Source organism: Budorcas taxicolor, chromosome 20, assembly GCF_023091745.1.
Source record: "Budorcas taxicolor isolate Tak-1 chromosome 20, Takin1.1, whole genome shotgun sequence".
NCBI classification, from domain to species: domain Eukaryota; kingdom Metazoa; phylum Chordata; class Mammalia; order Artiodactyla; family Bovidae; genus Budorcas; species Budorcas taxicolor.
In genome coordinates this window covers 4,323,874-4,347,653 of record NC_068929.1, presented here as the reverse complement: position 1 = coordinate 4,347,653, position 23,780 = coordinate 4,323,874, and the positions used below count along the sequence as shown (strand labels likewise).

At 46.7% G+C, this 23,780-nt stretch overlaps 1 protein-coding gene across 1 annotated transcript in view; it reads left to right on the top strand.

Moving 5' to 3' along the window:
• The window catches only part of SLIT3 (slit guidance ligand 3), a 719,057-nt gene that overhangs the window by 473,475 nt on the left and 221,802 nt on the right, over positions 1–23,780 (top strand). The window contains exon 5 of the mRNA XM_052659044.1: positions 6,040–6,111. Within this exon, the coding sequence (XP_052515004.1) occupies positions 6,040–6,111 (72 nt within the window). The remainder of the gene's footprint in view (positions 1–6,039; positions 6,112–23,780) is intronic.

Here is a 23,780-nt window from a genome sequence, read left to right as displayed (position 1 = left end):
TTTGTTGGCAAAGTAATATCTCTGCTTTTTAATATGCTCACTAGGCTGATCATAACTTTTCTTCCAAGGGGCAAGCGTCTTTTAATTCCATGGCAGCAGTCACCATCTGCAGTGATTTTGGAGCTCCCCAAAATAAAGTCTGTCACTGTTTCCACTGTTTCTCCATCTTAGCTGGGACCTGTGTTTGGGGCTCATTTGGTTTTGACAGTGACCCGACTGCAAACATATAATCTTGCTTATTAAGATAAATTCCTGCATAAGAGATTTACCTTTTAAGATAAATCCCCCCTGAAGCCCACATTGTAAAAATCCTCAGGGAATAATTTTTCCTGCATATTTGTCCCTCCTGCTGTATAAAATGAGGTAAGCAAAGCAGAACCTCTCTCTTTGGTTCCTAGAGCAGAACGATGCATCACATTTACCATATTTTAGGAGCTGGGGGTAGGGGAGCAAGGTTCAGCTTTGTACAGGATGGTAACATTGAGAGTCCAAGAAATTTTAGATTCATGGATTATCTGTCAGAAATGAAATGGGTTTGGGTTGATACCTACTACACCAATGGACTATTTCTGCTAGGCAGTGTGAGTGATTAGGAAAGTAATTTTAGTACAGTCTTGGGCCAAAGAGAATCCTGATCCCCAGTCCAATGAAGGTTCTAAATATAAATGCTTTTAGATCATACCCTCTTTTAGTTTGGCTAATCAAGAGTTGATATATATATATATATATATATATATATATATATATATATATATATATATTAATGTTACTAAAAAGGCCCTTGATTAGTCTCAGTGCAAAGGGTTTGGGGAAATAGACAAAGAAGGTGCCAGATTGGGTTGCTGCCTTTTTTTTTTTTTCCTCAGTTAGCTTCCCCTCATGGCCTCTTGGCCCTTGATCCTGGATGTGTCATCTTTCAGGGGTGATTTTTTTTAATCTTCTGAGAACTTCCTGATTTAGGAAAACCAACCTTGAAGCCTTCATATGAAGCGCTTTGGTTTGAATCCCTTGGGTTCCCTTTACCAATATCAGCTCCCATCTCCTGCTTCTTTGGACTTTGCTGCTAAACCTCATGGCTGGGAACTTCTTCAGCAATCTGTCCTTGAGCTGCTGGAGTCCCTTCATCCAGACTTACGGAGAGCAGGCAAACCAGGGAATTCACATTTCTCCTGGGTGGTCGAACAAGGACTGTCTAATGCTGGGCTACAAAGACCCAGCGCCCTTGGTTAGAGACTGGAGCTCCCAGGGCGTTGGGACAAGGCCAGCACTTTACCTGACTGTCCTTTATTTCCTTCTTCATCCAATTTTCTCCATCCCTTATTTGTCTCTCCCGGGAGTGCTTTGTAAATCCATCACTGGAGCAAGCATCTGCTTCTGAAAGAGCCCCCCTAAGACACTCCTTTCGTCCTGACTCAAACGCTCCTGTTTTATCTAAAAGAATCTAGACTCAAATATGGATACTGCTATCTAGATGATAGAGGAGAGAAAGTTTTTACATTATTTATTTGTTTATATTTACCCTTGGCTGTGCTGCGTTTTCATTGCTACACATGCGCTTTCTCTAGTTGCGGTGATCCAGGGCTACCTTCTAGCTCAGCGCAGGCCTCTCCCTGCGGCGCCTTCCCTTGCTGCGGACCACAGGCCCGGGGCGCACGGGCTTCCGTAGTTGCAGTGCTCAGGGTTGTTTGCCTTGCAGCGCGTGGGATCTTCACGGAAAGGAGATCGAACCCGTGTCCCCTGCATTGGCAGGCCGATTCTTAACCACTGGATCACCAGGAAAGCCCGAGAGGAAGTTTGCTCTCCCTCAGATTTTATGAAAAGAATAGTAACGATGTTTACGTTTTCTGTTTTTGCAGAGTTGTAGGCCTGTGTCCTGAGGTTGGTGAAAGGGGACATTTTCAGCACTGTAAATCCAGGACAAAATGGGGAAAGTTCAAGAAATAAATGCAGCCTTTCACTGAATGCCTCCAGGGCTCCAGGCACTGTGCAAAGTATACACATACCAACTCATTTCATACTCAGTGTTAATTTGCAGGAGATCAGTAAGGGGAAACTAAGGCATGGAGCATTTCAGTAGTTTTCGTGATCATACAGCTAATAAGTGGCTCTATCACTTCAGACACAAGAATTTCCCAAGGTTGGGGAGCTTCCAAACCATGTCCTGAAACTTGGGAGTAATTGGAGATGGACCTCCAAGAGCGAATCTCCCCCACCCCCATAAACTGCCATTTAACACAGACAGGACCTCCTCGTAGCTTGAAGGTGACCAGGACAAACACTTTGTCCCCACCGGAGCAGAGAGGAGAGCATTTTCCTGCGTCTTGCCTTGCCTGGTAAACACGGGGAGGCAGGGGTGGGCTGAAGGTGGGGACTGTCATTCACTGCTGCTCGGAGAACAAAGCATGCCTGACATTGCAGGGAGAGCCCCGGGAAGCATTTCAAAAGCGCCACTGAAACTAGACAACCTTTCAATCCATTTATCAAAGTGTCTGCATTTCCCGTTTCAAGGTAGATGAAACAATAATAAATTTGCGAAGAAAGTTAATCTGTGTCCAAAGCATTTTAGTAAATTAAAAAGGTGCGGGGGGGGGGGGGGCGGGGGAGGGGGCAGTGCTGGCTGGAAGGGGGATCTATTGGTTCTTGCCAACTCCTGTTTGACTTACTGTCTCCTTAATAAGTCCTCTTTGGTTTGGTGTTTTGGGATGGAATAATCAGTTGGTTAATCATTTTCCAGAAGCAGGAAAATGCACTTTAGCTAATGCAGTTCTCCTTTCTGAGTCCTAATTATTTAAAAAGGCATTCCAATCTGTAGCCCCACTTTTCAACCAAGAAAGCCTTTCCTACCAGTCTTCTTTTATTTCCCCAGAAAACCCCAGCTCAACTCTCTCTCTCAGCCTAATCCAACCTCATTCCTTCCCTCCAGGGTTGTTTCCCTGGCCACTTTTGAGCGTCTCCCCAGGAAGAGGGAAGCACTAACCCCCCGACAAGCAACTGGCCAGGACTACGCTCTGGGCACCCCGGATAGACTTTGTTATTTTTATCTAAGTGTCAGGCGAAAATGGTGGCTCTTGTCTCTCTCAAAGATAGTACTTAACAATAGCTCCATGCTCTGGCATCACGCTGAGATAAACACACTATTAGGAACCCTCACAAAGGCCCCAAGATAATTGTGAAGGGACAGTTACCGAAAATGAAGCACCCAGACCTGAAGCCTCCTCCACACCCCATCAGTAACACCATTAAAGCTGTCAGTTTGTCAGCCCACTAGAGGTATTTATAAAATCAATATACAGTCCCGCAGATAAATGGCAGTGGTACCGTTAGCCAGAGAAAAGAGGCTCCATGGAAAATAAAATTAATAAAATTTACAAGCAGATTGTCATGGGGAACAGATGAATTCCCTACTATCTACTGTTTTGCTCAAATTGTGGCAAGAGGAAGGCATGGCAAGGAGGTGGCAAGAGCAGTGCTTTAAATGGGGCTTCTGGAATTAGGGGCAAGACTGGGTGTGTTTACAGCAAGAGAACAGAGAATGGAGACCACGTGGGCATCCCATCCCAGTGCAGGATTTTGTCTGTGTGACCACTTTCGTGGGAGATTGCCTGGCACCTCCACCAGATTTTTCTGCTTAAATAAGACTGTCCTCTCTTCATCCCACTGTACTGCAGACCAGAATACGCAACAATTGCTATCGGTTCAATATACTGGGGTACCTTAAACTCAGAGGGTGAAGGCATTATTGGACCATGGACCACTTCATCTGGCTTTCAAGTGTGCTTAGAGCTGACCATTCTAAACCTCCCTCCTGTTTCCTCCACCTGCCCCTGATTTTGAGCATTAGCTGTTTGCCAAAAATGTGGCCTGAGAGGTTTCCCGGAGCGGCCAAAGCCAGCAGCCAAGCCTGAGAGAGAAGCGGGCAGGGGCTCACTGTCCTGGAGACCAGTCTTCCCTTGGCAGAAAAGACTGGGCCCTTTGTGGCTGCCAGAGCCTCGGGTTCAGCCCAGATGCCTGGTGGAAATTGCCTGAGTCGGATGACAGGACCTGGGCCCCCTTCTCTTGAAGGCTGATGGAGAGCAGGGAAGTGGCCTTGGTGACACTGCCTGACCTCTGCTGTTGTCGTGGGCTTTGTTCAGCGCCCAGACTGCAGGCTGGAGCCCTGCTCATTGAATCAGGCCCAGCCTGGGGAGCCTGCAGCGGGGCGCACTCTGCATCTGAATTTGCTGACATCAGTTGCAGGCAGAGGAAACTGGATTCGAGACTGGGAGCACCCTGTTACTCTGCCCCAAGACTTCCCTCTGCGTTTGTCTCTGCACCTGACCCCAACACCAGACCCGGCCTCGGGGCCTCACAGTGGCCCCCGTCTCCATGGGTCTTGAGTTTGGCCCACCACTCAGAGAGAGTATAGCCACTCAGCTCAGTAGATGAGAGCAGAAAAATGGACACCCCTCTTCTGCTTCCCAGGTTTCCTCTTGCTCCCTGGCAAAATGGTTAATTTAGAGGGCCCAGGTTTTAGTGGAGGATGGTGGTCTGACTTCTCTTTCCAAATATATTTGGAATCGTCTATAGCTTTGGATTAGGTGCCCATGGAAAGTCAGCATGAGCATGTCCGTCTGCCTTTAGGGCAGCATGGCAATTTAAGACATGTTCCCTGGGACCCAGTACATCTCCTCAGATGACTTTATATCAAGGACGCAGCCAAACAAGTGTCCTCAAAGTGTGTGGGCACTGGGAAAATTCAGCCCAGGGTTGCCTTAAATGGCAAATAAATAAATACCTGACAGCATAGGATCACAGCCATCTACAGAATCAGATGATGTACAGCCATTCAAAAATGTTGGCATTGGCATACTGTTAATGACAGAAACAGATGTTCTCAATATAGTGGGGAAAAAAGGGTTATAGCAGACGATATACCATGAGATCATATTGGTGAAATATATATATACATATTACTCCTAATTGGTAACAGTGGTTGTGTCTGGGTAGGACATTTTTTACCTTCATATCTGAAAGTTATTGTGTTCTTTTCAAAATAAGGAAGATACATATTTGTATATATAGATGTGATTGATACACAAATATATGCTTGATTACTCAATAAGACCCCAAGCAAGCTTGGGGTATGAATGAAAACAGGTGCATATATTTGGTCCAGCAAAAAAGAAAACTGGAAGGCTGTGAGAAGCAAAACAAACGCATGGGTCTCAGGAAAAGAAATTGAGGCTTTGGGGAACTCCGGGAGTTGGTGATGGACAGGGAGGCCTGGCATGCTGCGATTCATGGGGTCGCAAAGAGTCGGACACGACTGAGCAACTGAACTGAACTGAACTGAACTGAAAGAGGACACTGATACAGACTTGTTTCTGAGCAGCTTTGAGACCCAAACTTTGTCCCTTTCCCCTCCCTGCTCAAAACAGCATGGTACGCTGTTAAATACTACATGAAGTACAGTATAGCCCCTATTTTGGGTGGGTTTGTGGAAATGCAATTTGAATCCATCATACCTATCCCTAAGACAATCCTCAGGAGGCCCCCCGCCACCCCGAGTCTCTCCGGAGCCCCAGAAAAGCAGAGATGGTATCTCCCCCCATGTCAGAAAATCCGGATGGCCAGGCTGCATTCCCATCTCAGATGACAAAGGCAGAGTCCCTGAGAAGATGGGGGAGGGAGAGGTGTTGACCCTGCCCTGGGGGAGGGGCGCCATGGGGGAGGGGAGGAAGGGGTCATCTCTGGGAGGTGGCAAAACAGAATTGGGTGCAGTGTGCAACAAATAACCCACGCTTGGCTCGTGGCCTGGAGGTGCGAGACCACCCACAGAGCCCGCCCTGGAGGCAGCCGGCTGCCTGCGAACCATTTCAGCAAGGCCATCACCAGAAGAACAATGTGAGGGCTGCTACCAGCCTGGGGCCTGAAACTAAACAGTCCCCCAAACACTCCTGACCGCAGACGCAGCCACCAGAGGGGTTTTGTTATCATAATGAGATGCAGATAAAGCCTGGCTGGGTCCTTAACGCCTGTGCCTCTTCTCTTCTTGTTTAGAGATCTGAGCGAAAACCAGATCCTGGGAATCCCGAGGAAGGCGTTCCGCGGCATCGCCGACGTGAAGAACCTGTAAGTGATGTTTCTGTTGCTTTGCTGCAGACGGGCTCTCTGGGCAAAGGCGGGGTAGGCGACCCTGGACAGGCAGGCAGCATCCCGCGCCTGGAGCTGCCTCCGGCCGGCTGCCTTTGGGACAGATTGAGGGGTGTGCTGAAGTGGTTTCCAGAATGCCGAGGCAGCTCTTCTTTGATCATTCGTCCCCAAGCATCAATATAGAGTCCCAGACCCCTGTCACACTCCTGTTCCACAGCAGCCCTGTGGCCTGAGGCTTGACTCAGCTTCTCCCAAGCTCATTACCTTCTATAAAACGGGGGTGATAGCCTGGTGGGGTATTGGTGCAAATGAGAAAATGCTTTTCATGCTGAGTGCCTCAACGTAGTAAGTGTTCAGCAAATGGGAGCCTTGGTGATGCTGAAGATCGTGATGGTGAAGATCTCACTGTTATTAAATAGGATCTTATGAGGGAGCATCAGGCCTTATGTGCCAGGATCCTGGGGTAACATAGCCAGACCCACTGCACTAGGCGCTTGGGGCTTTTCTTCATTTTTTATTTTGAAATAAGTATTGATTCATAGGAAGTTTCAAAAGTAGTAGAGCAGTCTGTATACCCTTTCTGCACTCCTGTGTGTCTGTGTCCACACATGTGTGTGTGGGCAGGTCTATGTCATTTTAGGGTTCCCTTGCCCGTTACTGCAACTGATGCAGAACTGTTCCATCACCCTGCTTTTGAACTTGCCAAATGACTTTTGTCGCTTCTTGCCTGGCCCCCACTGTTTGCTGCTAATCATGGCTCCTGGGCCCTTCCTTCACCAGGAGTGTGCCTTTGGAATTTTCTGCCTGCCCTCCTGAGCCCATGTGCTTCAGAACCTGAGTTTGGAGAGGGGCACAAAGGGGGCGTTTCTGCCCACGGGCCTCCTGCACAGGCTTGTCTCCAACTTGAAAAGTCTTGAAGGAGATTTTTTTTTAAAAACTACTGTAGCTCTGACGTTTCCCTATAAGGACTGCAGGGACTTTGGTGTGCCAGGAAGCTGATGATGGCTTCCAAATACAGGCTGTCTGCCTCCCCTTTGCTGAGAACTGAGCAGAAAGCTTTAGGTGTTTAACATGCAAAGCACACCAGAGGGCACAGGCATCTGGGGTGAAGGGGGCAAGGGCCAGAGAGGACTGTGCAAGGGGCTCCGGGTAGGAGGCTGCCAACTGCTTCATCTGCCCAGCAGCAGAGAAGGGCCGGGAAGAGCAGACAAAGACTGTGGAGACTGTGACTCAAGACGGAGCACAAAAGAGGTGGTGTTGAACAGTGTCCCAGAAAAGCAGGAAAGGGTCAGATCCCGAAATTTCCCAGGTCAGTGAGAAAACTGAGGACCAGAGAACAGTGACTAACTCAAAGTCAACCATCCTCCTGATTGTTGAGCCCCCAGTTATCATCTTACATACAGAAAGGGGTAGATCTATCCTGTTGCATGGCTGTACTTTAAAATGAGCCAGTTAATACAAAGTGAATCATGGTGATGGATAAGCAGGACTGTGTAATTACTAACTACATTTGTGAGTCTCAGGCAAGTGGTTCATTCTTAGAGTCATCCTCAATAGTTGCTGGGGTTTGAGGGTTTTTTGTTGCTGTTTTCCTGTACTGTCTCTAGTTTCACAAATCAAGAACTATGGACAGGGCCTCCTTCTCCACCTGGATGTGTATCCTGAACAGCAAGGACCTAGGGGGACAGGGGAGGCAAATCAACTCACTGCTTAAAGGATGAATTAATCAACAAAGCACAAAAGGTTGATTACTTTAATGCTCCTGATCAGTCAGCATGCTTCTGGGGACCAGGACCTCTAAGGCCCAGAAGCATTAGTCATGGTCTCAGGTGAGTTATGGTGTAACTGAGGACAAGAAGTGTGCATCTGAGAGGAAGTCAAGAGTTTTAACAGCCCACAGGAAAATGAGCTGACCAGTGGCCGTGCGTTATGAAGGACTGTCAGAGCTCGAAGAAGAACACTAGCTTTAGGCAGTGTCACCTAAAAGAGAGAGCCGTGACTCTGGTTATCTGCTAGACATGTGCCTGATACCCAGCTGTTCCCCGTACTGACTCTGTGACCCCAGGGTACAGCACCTGACACTCTGAGCCTGGATTTCTGTGCTGTGAGAGGAGGATGAGAATTGTACTTCATCTCCAGGGCTTTTGTGAAGGTCAATGGAATAACACGTTTGAATAATACAGTACTATGCTTGGCACTCAGAAGGTGCTTAGAAAGTTGTAGCTAATGTTACTGCTATCTTCCGCTGTTGTTGTCATTGTGAAGAATTTCACTGAGCCCAGACAGAGTGATGATGGAATTCATAGAGCCAACAGGCAAATGGTGTGTGCAGAGTGGGGAGGCAAGCCTATACAAGTTGTGTGTCAAGGGACACAAGCTGAGCCATCTCCTGAGAGTGGGGGGATCATGAGCCAGAGTCACAGGTGATCAGGTCAGAAAGAGCTCTGAGGCGAGGTTATAATTGTAAAGACTTGCGCTGAGCCTGGAATCCTAATTGGAATGCACAGAGGGAACGGGCAAATACTGTGTGCTGAGTAGGGAGATGATGCGCCGGAATACTAGGTGAGCAGGCCAGAAAGAGAGGTGGGTGCCAGGTGGTGGTGAGCCTTGCCTGCAAGGAGCATGCACTTGAGCTAGGTACTGAGAAGGTGGATAGCTTCCGACCTGAAAGAGGTCACGATGAAACATTCACTCTGGAAGAGGAACCTAGGACAGGAGAAGGTGGAAGAAGGAAAGGGGATGTGGAGATGAGGCTGTGGTCCAACAGGGGGGATCAGGGCTCACAGGCAGGAGTGAAAGGAGGGGTCCCACAGTAAGATGTCAGGGAGAACCAGGGCAGCAGAGCTGGCAATCGGTGAGTTATTAGACTAAGGAAAAGAAGAGGAAAAGGATACATTCCTTATTTAGATGACACAGAGAATAATGGCAAGTTCTCATTGTCACTCATCCATGCAGCCTCAGATGTTTTCTGAGCTCCTACTAAATGCCAGTTCTAGGGGAAAATGCAGGAAGTAAGATATGTACCTGTGAGCTCTGCCTTCTTGGAGCCCCCATTCCACAGAGATTGAAAGATCAGGAGGAAGATCGAGGCTGGAAGATGCTGAGTTGAGTGTAAAGTAATGTCAAATCTTCCACAGGGTGGGTGGAGCATCTTTTGTGCATTAGGAAATTGGCGAACTTGACCTCCCTGTTCCTGCTGGTTCTCTGACTTTGGTCTGTGGTCACAGCTGCATCTCTGGTTTAACTCAGAGGGTGTAAAACTCAATCATCTTCTAGCCTTAAGAGAAAATGAAGTGTAGGTAATTAGAGGCATGGGGCTTCCCAGGTGGCACAGTGGTAAAGAACCTGCCTGCCGGTGCAGGAGACATGGCTTCAATCTCTGAGTCGGGAGGATCCCCTGGAGAAATAGCAACCCACTCCAGTATTCTTGCCTGGGAAATCCCATGGACAGAGAAGCCTGGCAGGCTACAGTTCACGGGGTCACCAAGAGTTGGACATGACTGAACACTCACGCATGCAGGCATGCAATTGAAGATATAGGACCCAAGCTGTGGAGCAAGGCCAAGAAGGAAGCATCTGGACAAAGGTTGGTGGCTGTAGCTGTACATTTAAATATGCATCACTACATGTGAAATAGAAGTCAGTTTGTAAAAACTGTTTGTATAAAACCTGTGAAGGGAACACCCTACTCCAGCCACACCTCAGTCACCCAGTTGTAGATGGTCTGTCTCGTGAGTGACAAAGAGCGAATTTTAACCCTCAGGAACGTATACCCCTGCCATCGCTCTGAGAACCACCTGCCAGGGAACAGAACAGTCTTCTACTATTACTTAAGCAAAATAGGAGATGATAAATTATTGCAGTATCAGGCTGCCGGTTCTTGATACTATTAAGAGGAGAAAATCAAGGATTGGCTCTTTGTGGTTTATGATTTTGTAGTCTTGTGTGGATTTTCTTCGCTTGTCCTGACATTCCCTTCCAAGAAGGAAGAGACTGTGTCACCCCCATTTTCCAGATGACAAAACTGAGTTTCAATTAGTGTGTTGCGTTTAATTTCGTAAGTCAGCAGACCCTATTGGGCCTAGGCCTCTGCACTTAGTACTCACCCACCCATCTTCTGGACTCAGTCCATGGACATTTCTGTCTAGCAGCTTGCTCCCCACTCAGCCCCACCAGCAGAAGGAAGATGGAAAGTAACCCATGGGGCTGCTGGCAAGCAGAGGCCTGATTCATTGTCAGAGCTGAAAGGGCCATGGGAATGTTTGAACTCGTTGGGGATGAGGAGGCCCCGGCGTCATGCTGGTGCTGGGGGGATTTAGTGCTCTGCCCCCACCCAGGCAGCAGAAGGAAGCCTGGATTTGCTTCCTGCTTCTCTGGAGAAAAGAAAGAATGCGATTAGCTGGGGATATGCCTCTATGCAATTACTCAAAGCTGGTTTTATGGGCTGATCCTGCTACAGTGCCTGCCTGGGAGAGGACAGGTTCTCTGTTTAAAGAGAGACAATGGTTCTCATTAGTTGTCTATTTTATACATAGTATCAATAGTGTATCTATGTCAATCTCAACTTGCCAGTTCCTCCCATCCTCCCCTTCCCCCTTGGTATCCATAGGTTTGTTCTCTATCTATGCCTGTGTCTCTATTTCTGCCTTGTAAATAAGATCATCAGGGGCTTCCCTGATGACTTAGACAGTAAAGAATCTGCCTGCAATGGGAGAGACCTGGGTTCAATCCTTGGGATGGAAAGATCCCCTGGAGGAAGGAACAGCTACCCACTCCAGTATTCTGGCCTGGAGAATTCCATGGACAGAGGAGCCTGGCAGGCTCCAGTCCATGGAGTTGCAAACAGTCAGACATGACAGAGCAGCTGACACTTTCAGTTTGATACCAAGATAACCAGTGAGAACCTGCCGTATAGCATGGGGGACGCTACTCGGTGCTCTGATGACTTAAGTGTGGAGGAGATTGAAATAAGGGGGTATATGTATACGTATAGCTGATTCGCCTTGCTGCACCGTAGAAACTAACACAATACCATTATAAAACAACTGTGTGCATGCGCTCAGTCACTTCAAAAGCTCCAATAAAAAGTTTTAAAAAATAATAATAAAAAATTAAAAGTAGAATCTTCATCTTTAACACCCAAAAATAAATAAATAAAGAGAGACAGTAAGATGGCTAGACTGCTCTGGCAAAAGAGGCATTCAGGCATACCGACCTGTAGATAGACCAATATTTGACATGCCAATGTTCCCTGCCTTCAGTATGCAAATACCATGCTAGGGATCAGTGAAGACCCAGAGAGGAAAAAGAGGGGAGACAGCGAGAAGAGAGAGAGAGAATCGTAAGACATAGAAATAAGGGGGGAAATGAAGTGGAACAAAAAGAGAGACGACAAGCCACAATCCAACAAAGCGTAATAAGAAAAAGACAAAACCAGTAGAGATTGTTTTTAAAAATGTCCCCTGGCTCTATCTTTCTCAGCAGTTATGTTTTCCTCTGTTTTTCAGTTTCTATTTGCGAGGACTCTGTAGGACATGCATTCCAGAAGGGAAAATCAATAACCCCTGTCTCTGCCAGCTAGCAGAATTTGGAATTGACGCTTTCAAAACAAAGCTGGGCAGGCGGCCTTTGTGTTTCCTAGTTAGTCTGAGTTGCTGCACTGCCCGAGTCTGCCCTCCTGCTTCCTGAGATTAATGAGGGCTGTCTCGGCCCCATGAGCAGGCAGTAATCTTGTGTGAGGGTGAGGGAGGGGCAGGGGCCGCCCATTGGTTGGTGGCATCTCTGTCTGCTCATCTCAGCTCAGTTCACTCATCGCTGCACCTGGCACAGAGTTCATGCTGTTGGCCGTGCCCTGTAAGACTACATTGTCTGGGCCCTCTCTCACTCATCTGGTGCTTCTCACACACATCCTGAGCTTCTTTCTGCACTGGACCTTTGCACTTGCTGCTCCCTTTTTGTGGGAGGCTAAACCCTCAGAATTCCACATAGTCGCCTCCTTCAGATGGTTTAAGTCGAAGCTCAGACATCACACCTCCTAGAGCGGCCTTACTTTACCCATCTGGAGCAGCTCTCCAGCCCCCACTGCCCTTCCTCTCCAGCCTACTACCCAGTTATATTTATTAAGAGCATGCATTGCCCTCTGAAATGATCCTGTTCATCTATTTGTCACCCTGTCTCTGATGTCAGACACAATGAACATGTGCACACAGGAACCTGCCCATCTCAGTTACTGTGGAATCCCCAGTGTCTAAACAGCTCATAGCAGAGAAAAAGATTGACTAAAAATATATCAAATGAATGTATTTGTTCCTTCACTTTTCAAGTATTTGCGGTTGGCCTACTACACATAAGAAATCTTGCACAATTGTTGAAATACTTAATATGAAAATAATATGATAGAAAGAGAACTCACAGTGTGATGAGGAGGCAAACTAGCAAATCAGTGTGTTCAGGACAGGGGCCAGCACTCTGTTGGAGGTAAGAACAAAGAAGTGGGAAGCAAACCTGATTCTGGCTTCACTCAGGAAGTGACATGGGTTGGGTCTTGAAGGATGAGTAGGAGTTTACCCCAGGGGAAGGGGATTCCAGGCTGAAGGAATAGCATATGAAAAATTACCCACCTGTGCAAAGGGACAGAAGTGTGTGAAAGAGTTGAGTTTTGCCAGAGACTCATGGCTGATGCACAGTGAGCAAGAGGAACAGTGAAGAGAGATGAGGATAGCAGGGTGGGGAGGTGGAATATGGAGGAGGGGGGGTCAGGGAGGACCGTGAGTGCCCGACCAATACGGCAGCAGCAAAGGGGAGCCACCGAAAAGGGTTTAGTAGATGATCAGCATAAGCAGATTTTCATTTCAAAAAGACAGCTCTGGTGTCGGTGGGGAGGGTGAAGCACTGAGACGCGGAGACTGAAGTCAGGCTGGCCAGTGAGGAGACTTGTTGAAAGCTTCTGGTCCTGAATTAAGCAGGCAAAGTGGACCTAAAGAGGCAGCAGCAAACTGCAGAGAGCAGTGGGAGAAAGCTGGCAGGCCCAGGGGGCGGCCTGGACAGCGAAGCAAGTGCCTGTCACCAGGGCTTAGTGGGTGGAGACAGAGGACAGGACTAGTGCCCGCCTCTCCCGATGAAAGCCTGTTGCCTCTTGGAAGGGAGAACTGGGAAAATCTGCTCACAGGTGGCAAGCAGATGCCGATGCACCACCTTCCCCAGGTGCAGCAGGTTTGCTAGCCTCTCCTTCTTTGCATTCCTGGCTGTGTGTGTCAGGTTCAGAGGTGCTGCTGGAGGAAGCTGGGCTACACCCCAGGATGCTCAGTGCTACCCAAATAAGCTGTCTAAAGAAAAGAATCCCAGCAGCCTGCCTGCCTGCCTCCTCCCTCTCTTTCCTCCTCCCTACCCTTCCTTACTCCTTCGTCCCCTCCTTCCTTCTTTCTTACAGCTCTTCCTTTTTCCCCTTCCTCCTTCCACAAACCATCATGGAGCCCTTACCCTCACCAGGTCCAAAGCAAGTCCTGGAAAGAAAAAGATGAGTAAGCACAGCCCCCGGTTTTGAGATGCATCATCACAGAAGGAGACCGACAGGTGCACAAAGAGTGACTACAATATGATACATTCTCCCCGAGAGCACTGTGCCCCCTCTGCTCCCAGGCCCCACAGTGCAAGTGCTCAATAAATACCAGGTGATTTACTAAAGTAAATCCTCTGAACCGAGGCCAATAGTAACATAAACTGGCAAATTAGAGTCCTTTAGTCTGGAGAAGATATGATACAGTTATCCAAAGTGTATCATATCTTCTCCAGACTGCTGCTGCTGCTAAGTCGCTTCAGTCCTGTCTGACTCTGTGTGACCCCATAGATGGCAGCCCACCAGGCTCCCCCATCCCTGGGGTTCTCCAGGCTAAAGGAGTCTAATTTGCCAGTTTATTTAAGATATGATACAGTGTTATCCAAAGGCGGGCTTCCCTGATAGCTCAGTTGTTTAAGAATCCTCCTGCAATGCTGGAGACCTCGTTTCGATTCCTGGGTCAGGAAGATCCGCTAGAGAAGGAATAGGCTACCCATTTCAGTATTCTTGGGCTTCCCTTGTGGCTCAGCAGGTAAATAATCCGCCTGTAATGCGGGAGACCTGGGTTCAATCCCTGGGTTGAGAAGATCCGCTGGAGAAGGGAAAGGCTACCCCTCCAGTGTTCTGGCCTGGAGAATTCCATGGACTGTAGAGTCCATGGGGTTGCAAAAAGCTGGACGCAACTGAGCGACTTTCAGTTTTACTTTATACAAAAGCAAAGTGGTGGTAAGTGCCACTTCCCAGCAGTTGTGTCTAGAACTGGAAGTTGTACAGGTAACACACAGAATCCCTTCTAGGCCAAGATCACACCATTTTATAGATTGTGTTAGAGGTCGTCCGTTGGGCATTAGATATTTCACATAACCCCCCGCCCTAAGTTCTAACTCCCTTCTGAGTCGTCTTTCTGCTCCAATAGCCTGCAAGCTATGCAGAGGTTGAAGCAGAATCTGTCTTACCCACTGTTTTATTTGAGTTAGTTTCATGCCTGGTTCATAGTAGATGCTCAATAAACAATGAGTAAGTGGGTGACTTTCAGAACAAAGAGATGTCAACACTTAGAGGACTGCTAAAACCCTGAGTGGAAGAGCATGACTGTATCTTGGAACAAAGAAGGATAAAAGCAAAGCTGCAAGCATCAGCCCAGAGAAGCCTTCTTTTTTTTTTTTTTTTTTTTCAGGATAATAGAGACTCTTATTCTGGATCCAGCACTAAAATTTCTCATCTAGGACATTTTTATTTGTAGGCAAAATTCTTTTAAAAAAATCATCCCAGATATTTAACTTCTCTGAGCGCGAAATGCACAGCAAACAGGGGGTTTACAGCAAGCATGTGAACCAGAGTCACATCTTTTCCTGCAGGCTGGCAAGAGAGTGCAGGGATTCTGAGCCCCTCTGAGCAGGGCTGAGCAGTCCTATGAGGCATTCACTGTTGGACTAAGCTTTTGCCTGGAGACTTATAGATCCAAAGGGAAACGAAAGGGTCTTAAGAAGAGGGAAGATGATTATTACAGTGGCGACCACACTTTGAGACTCTAGTACCTGTTGCTGTTCTGGTTCTTTACCTCATTTGGAGTCAGTGTAGTGGAGTGAGTAAAAGTGTGAGTTGTGTAGCACAGGGAACTCTGTCAGTGTTGTGTGGCAGCCTGGACGGGAGGGGAGTTTGGGGGAGAACGGATACGTGTATTGGTATGACCGATTCCCTTTGCCTGAAACTATCACAACATTGTTCTCAACTATATCCCAATACAAAATAAAAAGTCAAAAAAAAAAAAGATGAGTTATGGAGTCAGACTTGATATTTGTGTTTAATTCTCCATTTGCTGCTCTGACTTATGTGACTTTAAACAGGTAACTTATGTTTCTGAGCCTCAGCCTCACAATCTAAAATGGGGAAAATACCAGTGAGGTGTGAACCAGGGAAACTCTGTGTCTTAAATATGTGAACACTACTACTTTGTGGTTTGCCCAAAGCCTTCGTTGGTATTTTCTTGTTTAATTAATGCAACAGCCCGACCAGATCATTAGGAAAAGTTTTATTAGCTTCTAGATATAGGTGGGGAGGTTGAGGCTCAAAGAAATTCAGAAACTCTCTCAAGGCAGCCAGGCGAGTCTGTGGCAAATCTAGGACAAGTCTGAAGTGTTTTTGAGGGGTTGGCTAGGAAAAGCTCTGAGATTTGACAAGCGCAGGGTGATGGCTTGTAGGAAGCAGCAGGCACAGTTCAGTGGGGAGCCTTGGAGGAGCATTTGTGGTCTCCAGCACCAGCCAAGACCCCAGGCAGGAGCAAGCTGTGATGGTCACCACTGGGAAAATATTTCTGAGAAGACCGTTGAGACTGTCTAAAAGTATGAGTTCTTTTTTTTTAATTAGTAGAAAAAAATTTATTTTTCAAGAGCAGTTTTAGGTTCATGGAAGAAGTGAGTGGGAAGTAGAGTTCCCATGTGCCCCCTGCCTGCCCCTCGCAGAGTCTCTCCTGTTAATAACACCTGGCATCAGTGTGTGGTACACTTGCCACAGTTGCTGAACCAATACTGAACATTCCACTAAGAGCCATATTTCACCTTAGGGCTCACTTAGTGGGTTTGAGCAAATGTGTAATGACTGGTGTCCACCGTGGTAGCGACACATAGAGGAGTTTCACTGCCCTGGAGATTCCCTCCCCCTTCTGTTCTGCCAAGCAGAGAAGGGTGAGCTGTGAAATGTACAGGTAAATCCCTTCACCTTTTATAGCCCTTCACAATAGCTTATGTTTATTCGGTTTTTCAGAGTCAGCAACATGAATCATCTCTTTCTCTTCTTGGAGAGGAGGTAGGGACACCTTGCAAGTTTAAGTGCCACAGAGCAAACCAGCAGGAAAAGTCTCATAGCCTAACGCAGGAAGGTGACAGTTTCTTCTCCTTCAGAGAAGATCTGTGATTCAAAGAACCTGCCCATGCCTGAGTCTCAGGATAAACATCAGCTCTGAGAATGTTTAGATGGTCAAGTGCTCAGGTTCCTGAATTAGACTCCCTGGGATCAAACAAACTCGAACTTTTATCACCTATGTGATCTTAAGCAAATTATCTCTTGCTTAGCCTCAGTTTCCCCATACATTAAGTGGAAATAATATCGCTCTCATCATGGTATTGCTGTGAAGATTAATAGTACTTCTGCCCTTATTCCATCTCTGAGAGTTAATTTGGCTGATTATCACATCTAAGAGACTAAATCTTCCCTTCCTAGATAATTACATGGGACTTCCCTGGTGGCTCAGATGATAAAGAATCTGCCTGCAATGCAGGAGACTTGGGTTCAATTCTTGGGTCTGGAAGATCTCCTGGAAAAGGGAATGGCAACCCACTCCCGTGTTCTTGCCTGGAGAATCCCATGGACAGAGGAGCCTACATACCCAGAAACAAAGCTCATATTTATGATATTCTGCTCCCAAAGTAACCCTAACTCTTAAAATTTTAGCTTCCTCACACCTTCTCTTCTTTTTTTCCAGTGGGGCTGCCCTCTTCTGGTTTCTGGCTTGTGATGGACCAGGAACAAGACAGTTCAGATAAAAAGATGTATCTTGCTCACCCCATCCCCTCCCCCAGTCCCCATCAAGAGCCCAGGAGTCTGGGGTTGGCCACAGCTCTGCTGTTAACTGCTGCCTATTAGGCTGAATAATGACCCCCCCCCCCACACACACACAAAGGTGCACATCCTATTCCGTGAACTATGTGACCATGTACCCTGTCAGCAAAAGGGACTTTGCAAATGTGATGAAATCAAGGATGTTGAGGTAGGCAGACGACCCCGGATCAGTTCAGTTTGTGGTTTAGTCACTAGGCTGTGTCCAGCTCCTTGTGGCCCCATGGGCTGCAGCACACCAGGCTTCTCTGTCCTCCACTATCCCCCTGAGCTTGCTCAAATTCATGTCCATTGAGTCAGTCATTGCCATCTAACCATCTCATCCTCAGCAGCCCCCTTCTCCTTTTGGCTTCAGTCTTTCCCAGCATCAGGTCTTTCCCACTGAGTCAGCTCTTCAGTAGGCCTGGTGTAATCAGAAGGTTCTTTAAAAGAAGGAAGACCTGAGCAGGAAGCAGAGGGAGAAGAGACCATGTGGGGAAAGGAATGTGAAGTGAAAGCCGCTCAGTCATGTCTGACTCCTTGCGACCCCATGGACTCTACAGTCCATGGAATTCTCCAGGCCAGAACACTGGAGGGGTAGCCTTTCCCTTCTCCAGGGGATCTTCCCAACCCAGGGATCGAACCCAGGTCTACCGCATTGCAGGCAGATTCTTTACCAACTGAGCTAGAAGGGAAGCCCACGTAATCCCACAAGCCCCGCAAGGAATGTGGACCCACCTAGTAATCCTGGAGGGTGCAAGGAAACAGACTGTCCCCTAAAGCCTCCAGGAGGAATATAGCCTTGCTTACGCCTTGACACGTGCCCAGTGAAACTGATCTAGAACTTCTGACCTCCAGAATGCTAAGAAAATACGTTTGTTTTGTTTGTTGTAAACCGCTAAATTTGGGGTAACTTGTTCTGGCAGCAATAGGAAGCCAATACTAACACTGCCCTCAGGGCGCCACTTAACCTCTTGGTCTCAGTTTTCACATTTGTTAAAATAAGTCATTGACACGTTATGATCAGTGGATTTCAGTGTCTGTACTGAGAAACTCTAGTGCTCCAAGAGCCCACAAATAAAAAGTAGTTTTCCAATAATGATAATGTTTAAAATTGTCTCTTTTAGACAGTAAGATTCATAAGGAGACTTTGGTGGAATGAAGAGTCCTATTTTTTTTTTTTAATTAAAAAAGGGTTAAAAAGTCACTGGGGCTAGACAGTCTTTTTGGTCAGACTGTTTAGTGTGATGATTCTTTCAGACCACCACCTTCTATCAGAGAGGAGCAAAGCTTTATTGTTATCAAGACAGAACTCAGAAGCAGAGTCAAGAAGCCAGGCTTTGGTGAGGGACAGCAGAAAAGAGGAGTCAGATTGACAGGGGGTCTTGATGCCCAGAATTTGGATATTAAGGTTGAGGTCTGGGCTGGGCTCACCTTCAGAGAAAAGGAAAAGAGGAAGTTAGATGTTGACTGAGAGGTATTTTCTGGAATGAGGCTGAGGAGCTCTAGCATCTTTCCAACATCCTTAGGGCTGGCTAGTGATCTCTGCAGCAGGTCTGAGTTCAACCAACTTTCCTGCACCGTCTGGCATGCTGCTCGCTGCACCAGATGGTGCTTTGTGTCTCAAGGAAATGGCTGGTTCAGGAAAGGGAGCTCTTACTGACTCACTGGAGAAGACTGGTCAGCCACGGTGCTCAAAAATTATTTGTTGGGTAGATAAGGAGGTTGTTTGTGCAGGGTGTGGGCCCTGGTATTCAGAGCCTGAGATACCTGGACACTGCGTGCAGTCCAAGCGCTCTTCTATAGGAGCTGATGTTTCCGAGCGCCTTGTCCTGAAGCTGACAGATCCATCTGCACAGCGCCTGCCGTGCCTGAGTAAAGCACTTGCTTGCCTGCCGCTGGCCTTCTGCTCTGTAAATGGACAGTGTGTTACAATGTGTCCATTTAAAACCACAGCTATTATTTACCATTGTAACACCCTCCTTTAAATCTCTCTATAACCAGTCTCCAGGCACAATGCGCAAACCTAAATTCTTCTAAATGCCGATGACTGGCTCTTAAGTAGTAAGTCTGCCAGGAAAACTACCTTAGCCAGACAAGGAAGTTCCAGTGAGTAAGTCTGGGTTTCCACAGTGCATGGTCCAGGAGCAGTTCTGGAATTTTATAGCTAATTAGCATTTTATTATGGAAGTTTGAACTTTTTTTTCTGCTCTTAGAGGCAATAGCATTTCTTAGGGACAGTCATGGAGTATTTGTTCTGAAATCCCTCTAAAGCCCAGACTACCCAAAATGCTCCTATGTACCCCTGAAGCTCTGTCCCCACACCCAGAATAAACAGAGGCTTTCTCAAGAAAGAAGGGGTAATTCTGCACAGATGCACATTCTTCTTAGTAGGTAATAAGTTCTTATAGAGCTCTGACCATGTACCAGACACCATCATGCTGGAGAGGTCTGACAAAACATTGTCCACTGGAGAAAGGAACGGCAAACCACTTCAGTATTCTTGCCTTGAGAACCCCATGAACAGTATAAAAAGGCAAAAAGGTAGGACGCTGAAAGAGGAACTCCCCAGGTTGGTAGGTGCCCAGTACGCTACTGGAGATCAGTGGAGAAATAATTCCAGAAAGAATGAAGGGATGGGGCCAAAGCAAAAACAACACCCAATTGTGGATGTAACTGGTGATGGAAGCAAGGTCTGGTGCTGTAAAGAGCAATATTGCATAGGAACCTGGAATGTTAGGTCCATGAATCAAGGCAAATTGGAAGTGGTCAAACAGGAGATGGCACAAGTGAATGTCGATATTTTAGGAATCAGCAAACTCAGATGGACTGGAATGGGTGAATTTAACTCAGATGACAATTATATCTACTACTGTGGGCAAGAATCCATTAGAAGAAATGGAGTAGCAATGATAGTCAACAAAAGGGTCCCAAAATGCAGTACTTGGCTGCAAGCTCAAAAACGACAGAATGATCTCTGTTCGTTTGCAAAGCAAACCATTCAATATCACAGTTATCCCAGTCTATGCCCCTACCAGTAATGCCAAAGAAGCTAAAGTTGAACGGTTCTATGAAGACCTACAAGAACTTCTAGAAATAACACTCAAAAAAGATGTCCTTTTCATTATAGGGGACTGGAATGCAAAAGTACGAAGTCAAGAAACACCTGGAGTAACAGGCAAATTTGGCCTTGGAATACGGAATGAAGTAGGGCAAAGGCTAGTAGAGTTTTGCCAGGAGAGCACACTGGTCATAGCAAACACCCTCTTCCAACAACACAAGAGACGACTCTACACATGGACATCACTAGATGGTCAACACTGAGATCAGACTGATTATATTCTTTGCAGCCAAAGATGGAGAAGCTCTATACAGTCAGCAAAAACAAGACAGGGAGCTGACTGTGGCTCAGATCATGAACTCCTTATTGCCAAATTCAGACTTAAATTGAAGAAAGTAGGGAAAACCACTAGACCATTCAGAGGTGAGGGTGAAGTCGCTCAGTCGTGTCCAACTCTTTGCGACCCCGTGGACTGTAACCTACTAGGCTTCTCTGTCCATGGGATTCTCCAGGCAAGAATACTGGAGTGGATTGCCGTTTCCTTCTCCAGGGGATCTTCCCAACCCAGGGATTGAACCCGGGTCTCCCGCATTGAAGGCTAGACCATTCAGGTATGACCTAAATGAAATCCCTTATGATTATACAGTGAAAGTGAGAAATAGATTTAAGGGACTAGATCTGATACACAGAGTGCCTGATGAACTTTGGACGGAGGTTCGTGACATTGTATAGGAGACAGGAATCAAGACCATCCCCAAGAAAAAGAAATGCAAAAAAGCAAAATGGCTGTCTGAGGAGGCCTTACAAATAGCTGTGAAAAGAAGAGAAGTGGAAAGCAAAGGAGAAAAGGAAAGATATACCCATTTGAATGCAGAGTTAGCAAGGAGAGATAAGAAAGCTTTCCTCAGTGATCAGTGCAAAGAAATAGAGAGAAACAACAGAATGGGAAAGACAAGAGATCTCTTCAAGAAAATTAGAGATACCAAGGGAACATTTCATGCAAAGATGGACTCAATACAGGACAGAAATGGTATGGACCTAACAGAAGCAGAAGATATTTAGAAGAGGTGGCAAGAATACACAGAAGAACTGTACAAAAAAAGATCTTCATGACCCAGATAATCACAATGGTGTGATCACTCACCTAGAGCCAGACATCCTGGAGTGTGAAGTCAAGTGGGCCTTAGGAAGCATCACTATGAACAAAGCTAGTGGAGGTGATGGCATTCCAGTTGAGCTGTTTCAAATCCTGAAAGATGATGCTGTGAAAGTGCTGCACTCAATATGCCAGCAAACTTGGAAAACTCAGCAGTGGCCACAGGACTGGAAAAGGTCAGTTTTCATTCCAATCCCAAAGAAAGGCAATGGAAAAGAATGCTCAAACTACCGCACAATTGCACTCATCTCACACACTAGTAAATAATGCTCAAAATTCTCCAAGCCAGGCTTGAACAATATGTGAATCATGAACTTCCAGATGTTCAAGCTGGATTTAGAAAAGGCAGAGGAACCAGAGATCAGATTGCCAACATCTGTTGGACCATCAGAAAAGCAAGAGAGTTCCAGAAACACATTTCTGCTTTATTGACTATGCCAAAGCCTTTGACTGTGTGGATCACAGCAAACTGTGGAAAATTCTTCAAGAGATGGGAATACCAGACCACCTGACCTTCCTCTTGAGAAACCTATATGCAGGTCAGGAAGCAACAGTTAGAACTGGACATGGGACAACAGACTGTTTCCAAATAGGAAAAGGAGTGCATCAAGGCTGTATATTGTCACCCTGCTTATTTAACTTAAAAGCAGAGTGCATCATGAGAAACACTGGGCTGGATGAAGCACAAGCTGGAATCAAGATTGCCGGGAGAAATATCAGTAACCTCAGATATGCAGATGACACCACCCTTATGGCAGAAAGTAAAGAACTAAAGAACCTCTTGATGAAAGTGAAAGAGGAGAGTGAAAAAGTTGGCTTAAAGCTCAACATTCAGAAAACGAAGATCATGGCATCTGGTCCCATCACGTCATGGGAAATAGATGGGGAAACAGTGGAAACAGTGTCAGACTTTATTTTGGGGTCTCCAAAATCACTGCAGATGGTGACTGCAGCCATGAAATTAAAAGACACTTACTCCTTGGAAGAAAAGCTATGACCAACCTAGACAGCATAATCAAAAGCAGAGACATTACTTTGCCAACAAAGGTCTGTCTAGTCAAAGCTATGGTTTTTCCAGCAGTCATGTATGGATGTGTGAGTTGGACTCTAAGAAAGCTGAGTGCTGAAGAATTGATGCTTTTGAACTGTGGTGTTGAAGAAGACTCTTGAGAGTCCCTTGGACTGCAAGGAGATCAAACCAGTCAACCCTAAAGGAGATCAGTCCTGAGTGTTCATTGGAAGGACTGATGCTGAAGCTGAAACTCCAATACTCTGGCCACCTGATTTGAAGAGCTGACTCATTTGAAAAGACCCTGATTCTGGGAAAGATTGAAGGTGGGAGGAGAAGGGGATGACAGAGGATGAGATGGTTGGATGGCATCACCAACCTAATGGAGATGAGTTTGAGTAAACTCCGGGAGTTGGTGATGGACAGGGAGGCCTGGCGTGCTGCAGTCCATGGGGTTGCAAAGAGTCAGACACGACTGAGCGACTGAACTGAACTGATCTGATCCCGTTTAAGCCTTATGACAATATGATTACCGTCACCAGTTCACAGATGATAAACCTGAAGTACAGGGAAGGGCTTTAGCCACAGTCACGTGCTGGCAGGAAGTGGCTGAGCTGGGATTTGAACCCAGAGAGTTTAAATCTAGATCCTGTAACCACTATGCAATACTGACTAAAAGCTTAGAGTAGCATTTCATGAAGATCAAAAGCTGTGGCCCAAATCCCATATCCAGATAGATAACATTTCCTCTTTGAGTGCATTTTTTTTGAAAAATCTGTATTTCCGGCTCCTCTGGAAAAATCGTGTAATACTCAGCGCTGTCTGACAGCAGTAGACGAGCTGAACGGCAGCTCCGCGCTTCCCTTGCCATGTACCCTCCTGTCCCAGCAGGCCCGCTTCACTAGTCCTAATTACTAGCTTCCGGAGGATCCCACTGCTGTGTAGAGCCATCTTAAAGTAAGAGTTAGCAATCCACTTCTTACCCTGGAAAGATCCCAGTCTCTGGTACAATAGCTGGGGTTTCTTCTTTGTGCTTTGCTGGTTGGGCACTGCTGATGCTCCCTGCGCCTCCATCCCCTTCTCAGTCAAATGAAGATGATTAACCCCTAACCAAGCCATACATTTTAAAAATATTTATTTATTTGCTTGTGGCAAATCTTAGTTGTGGCATGCAGGATCTTCGATCTTTGTTGTAGTATCCACGGTCTTTAGCCGTAGCATGTGGCATCTAGTTTCCTGACTGCGGATCAAACCACGGACCCTTGCCTTGGGA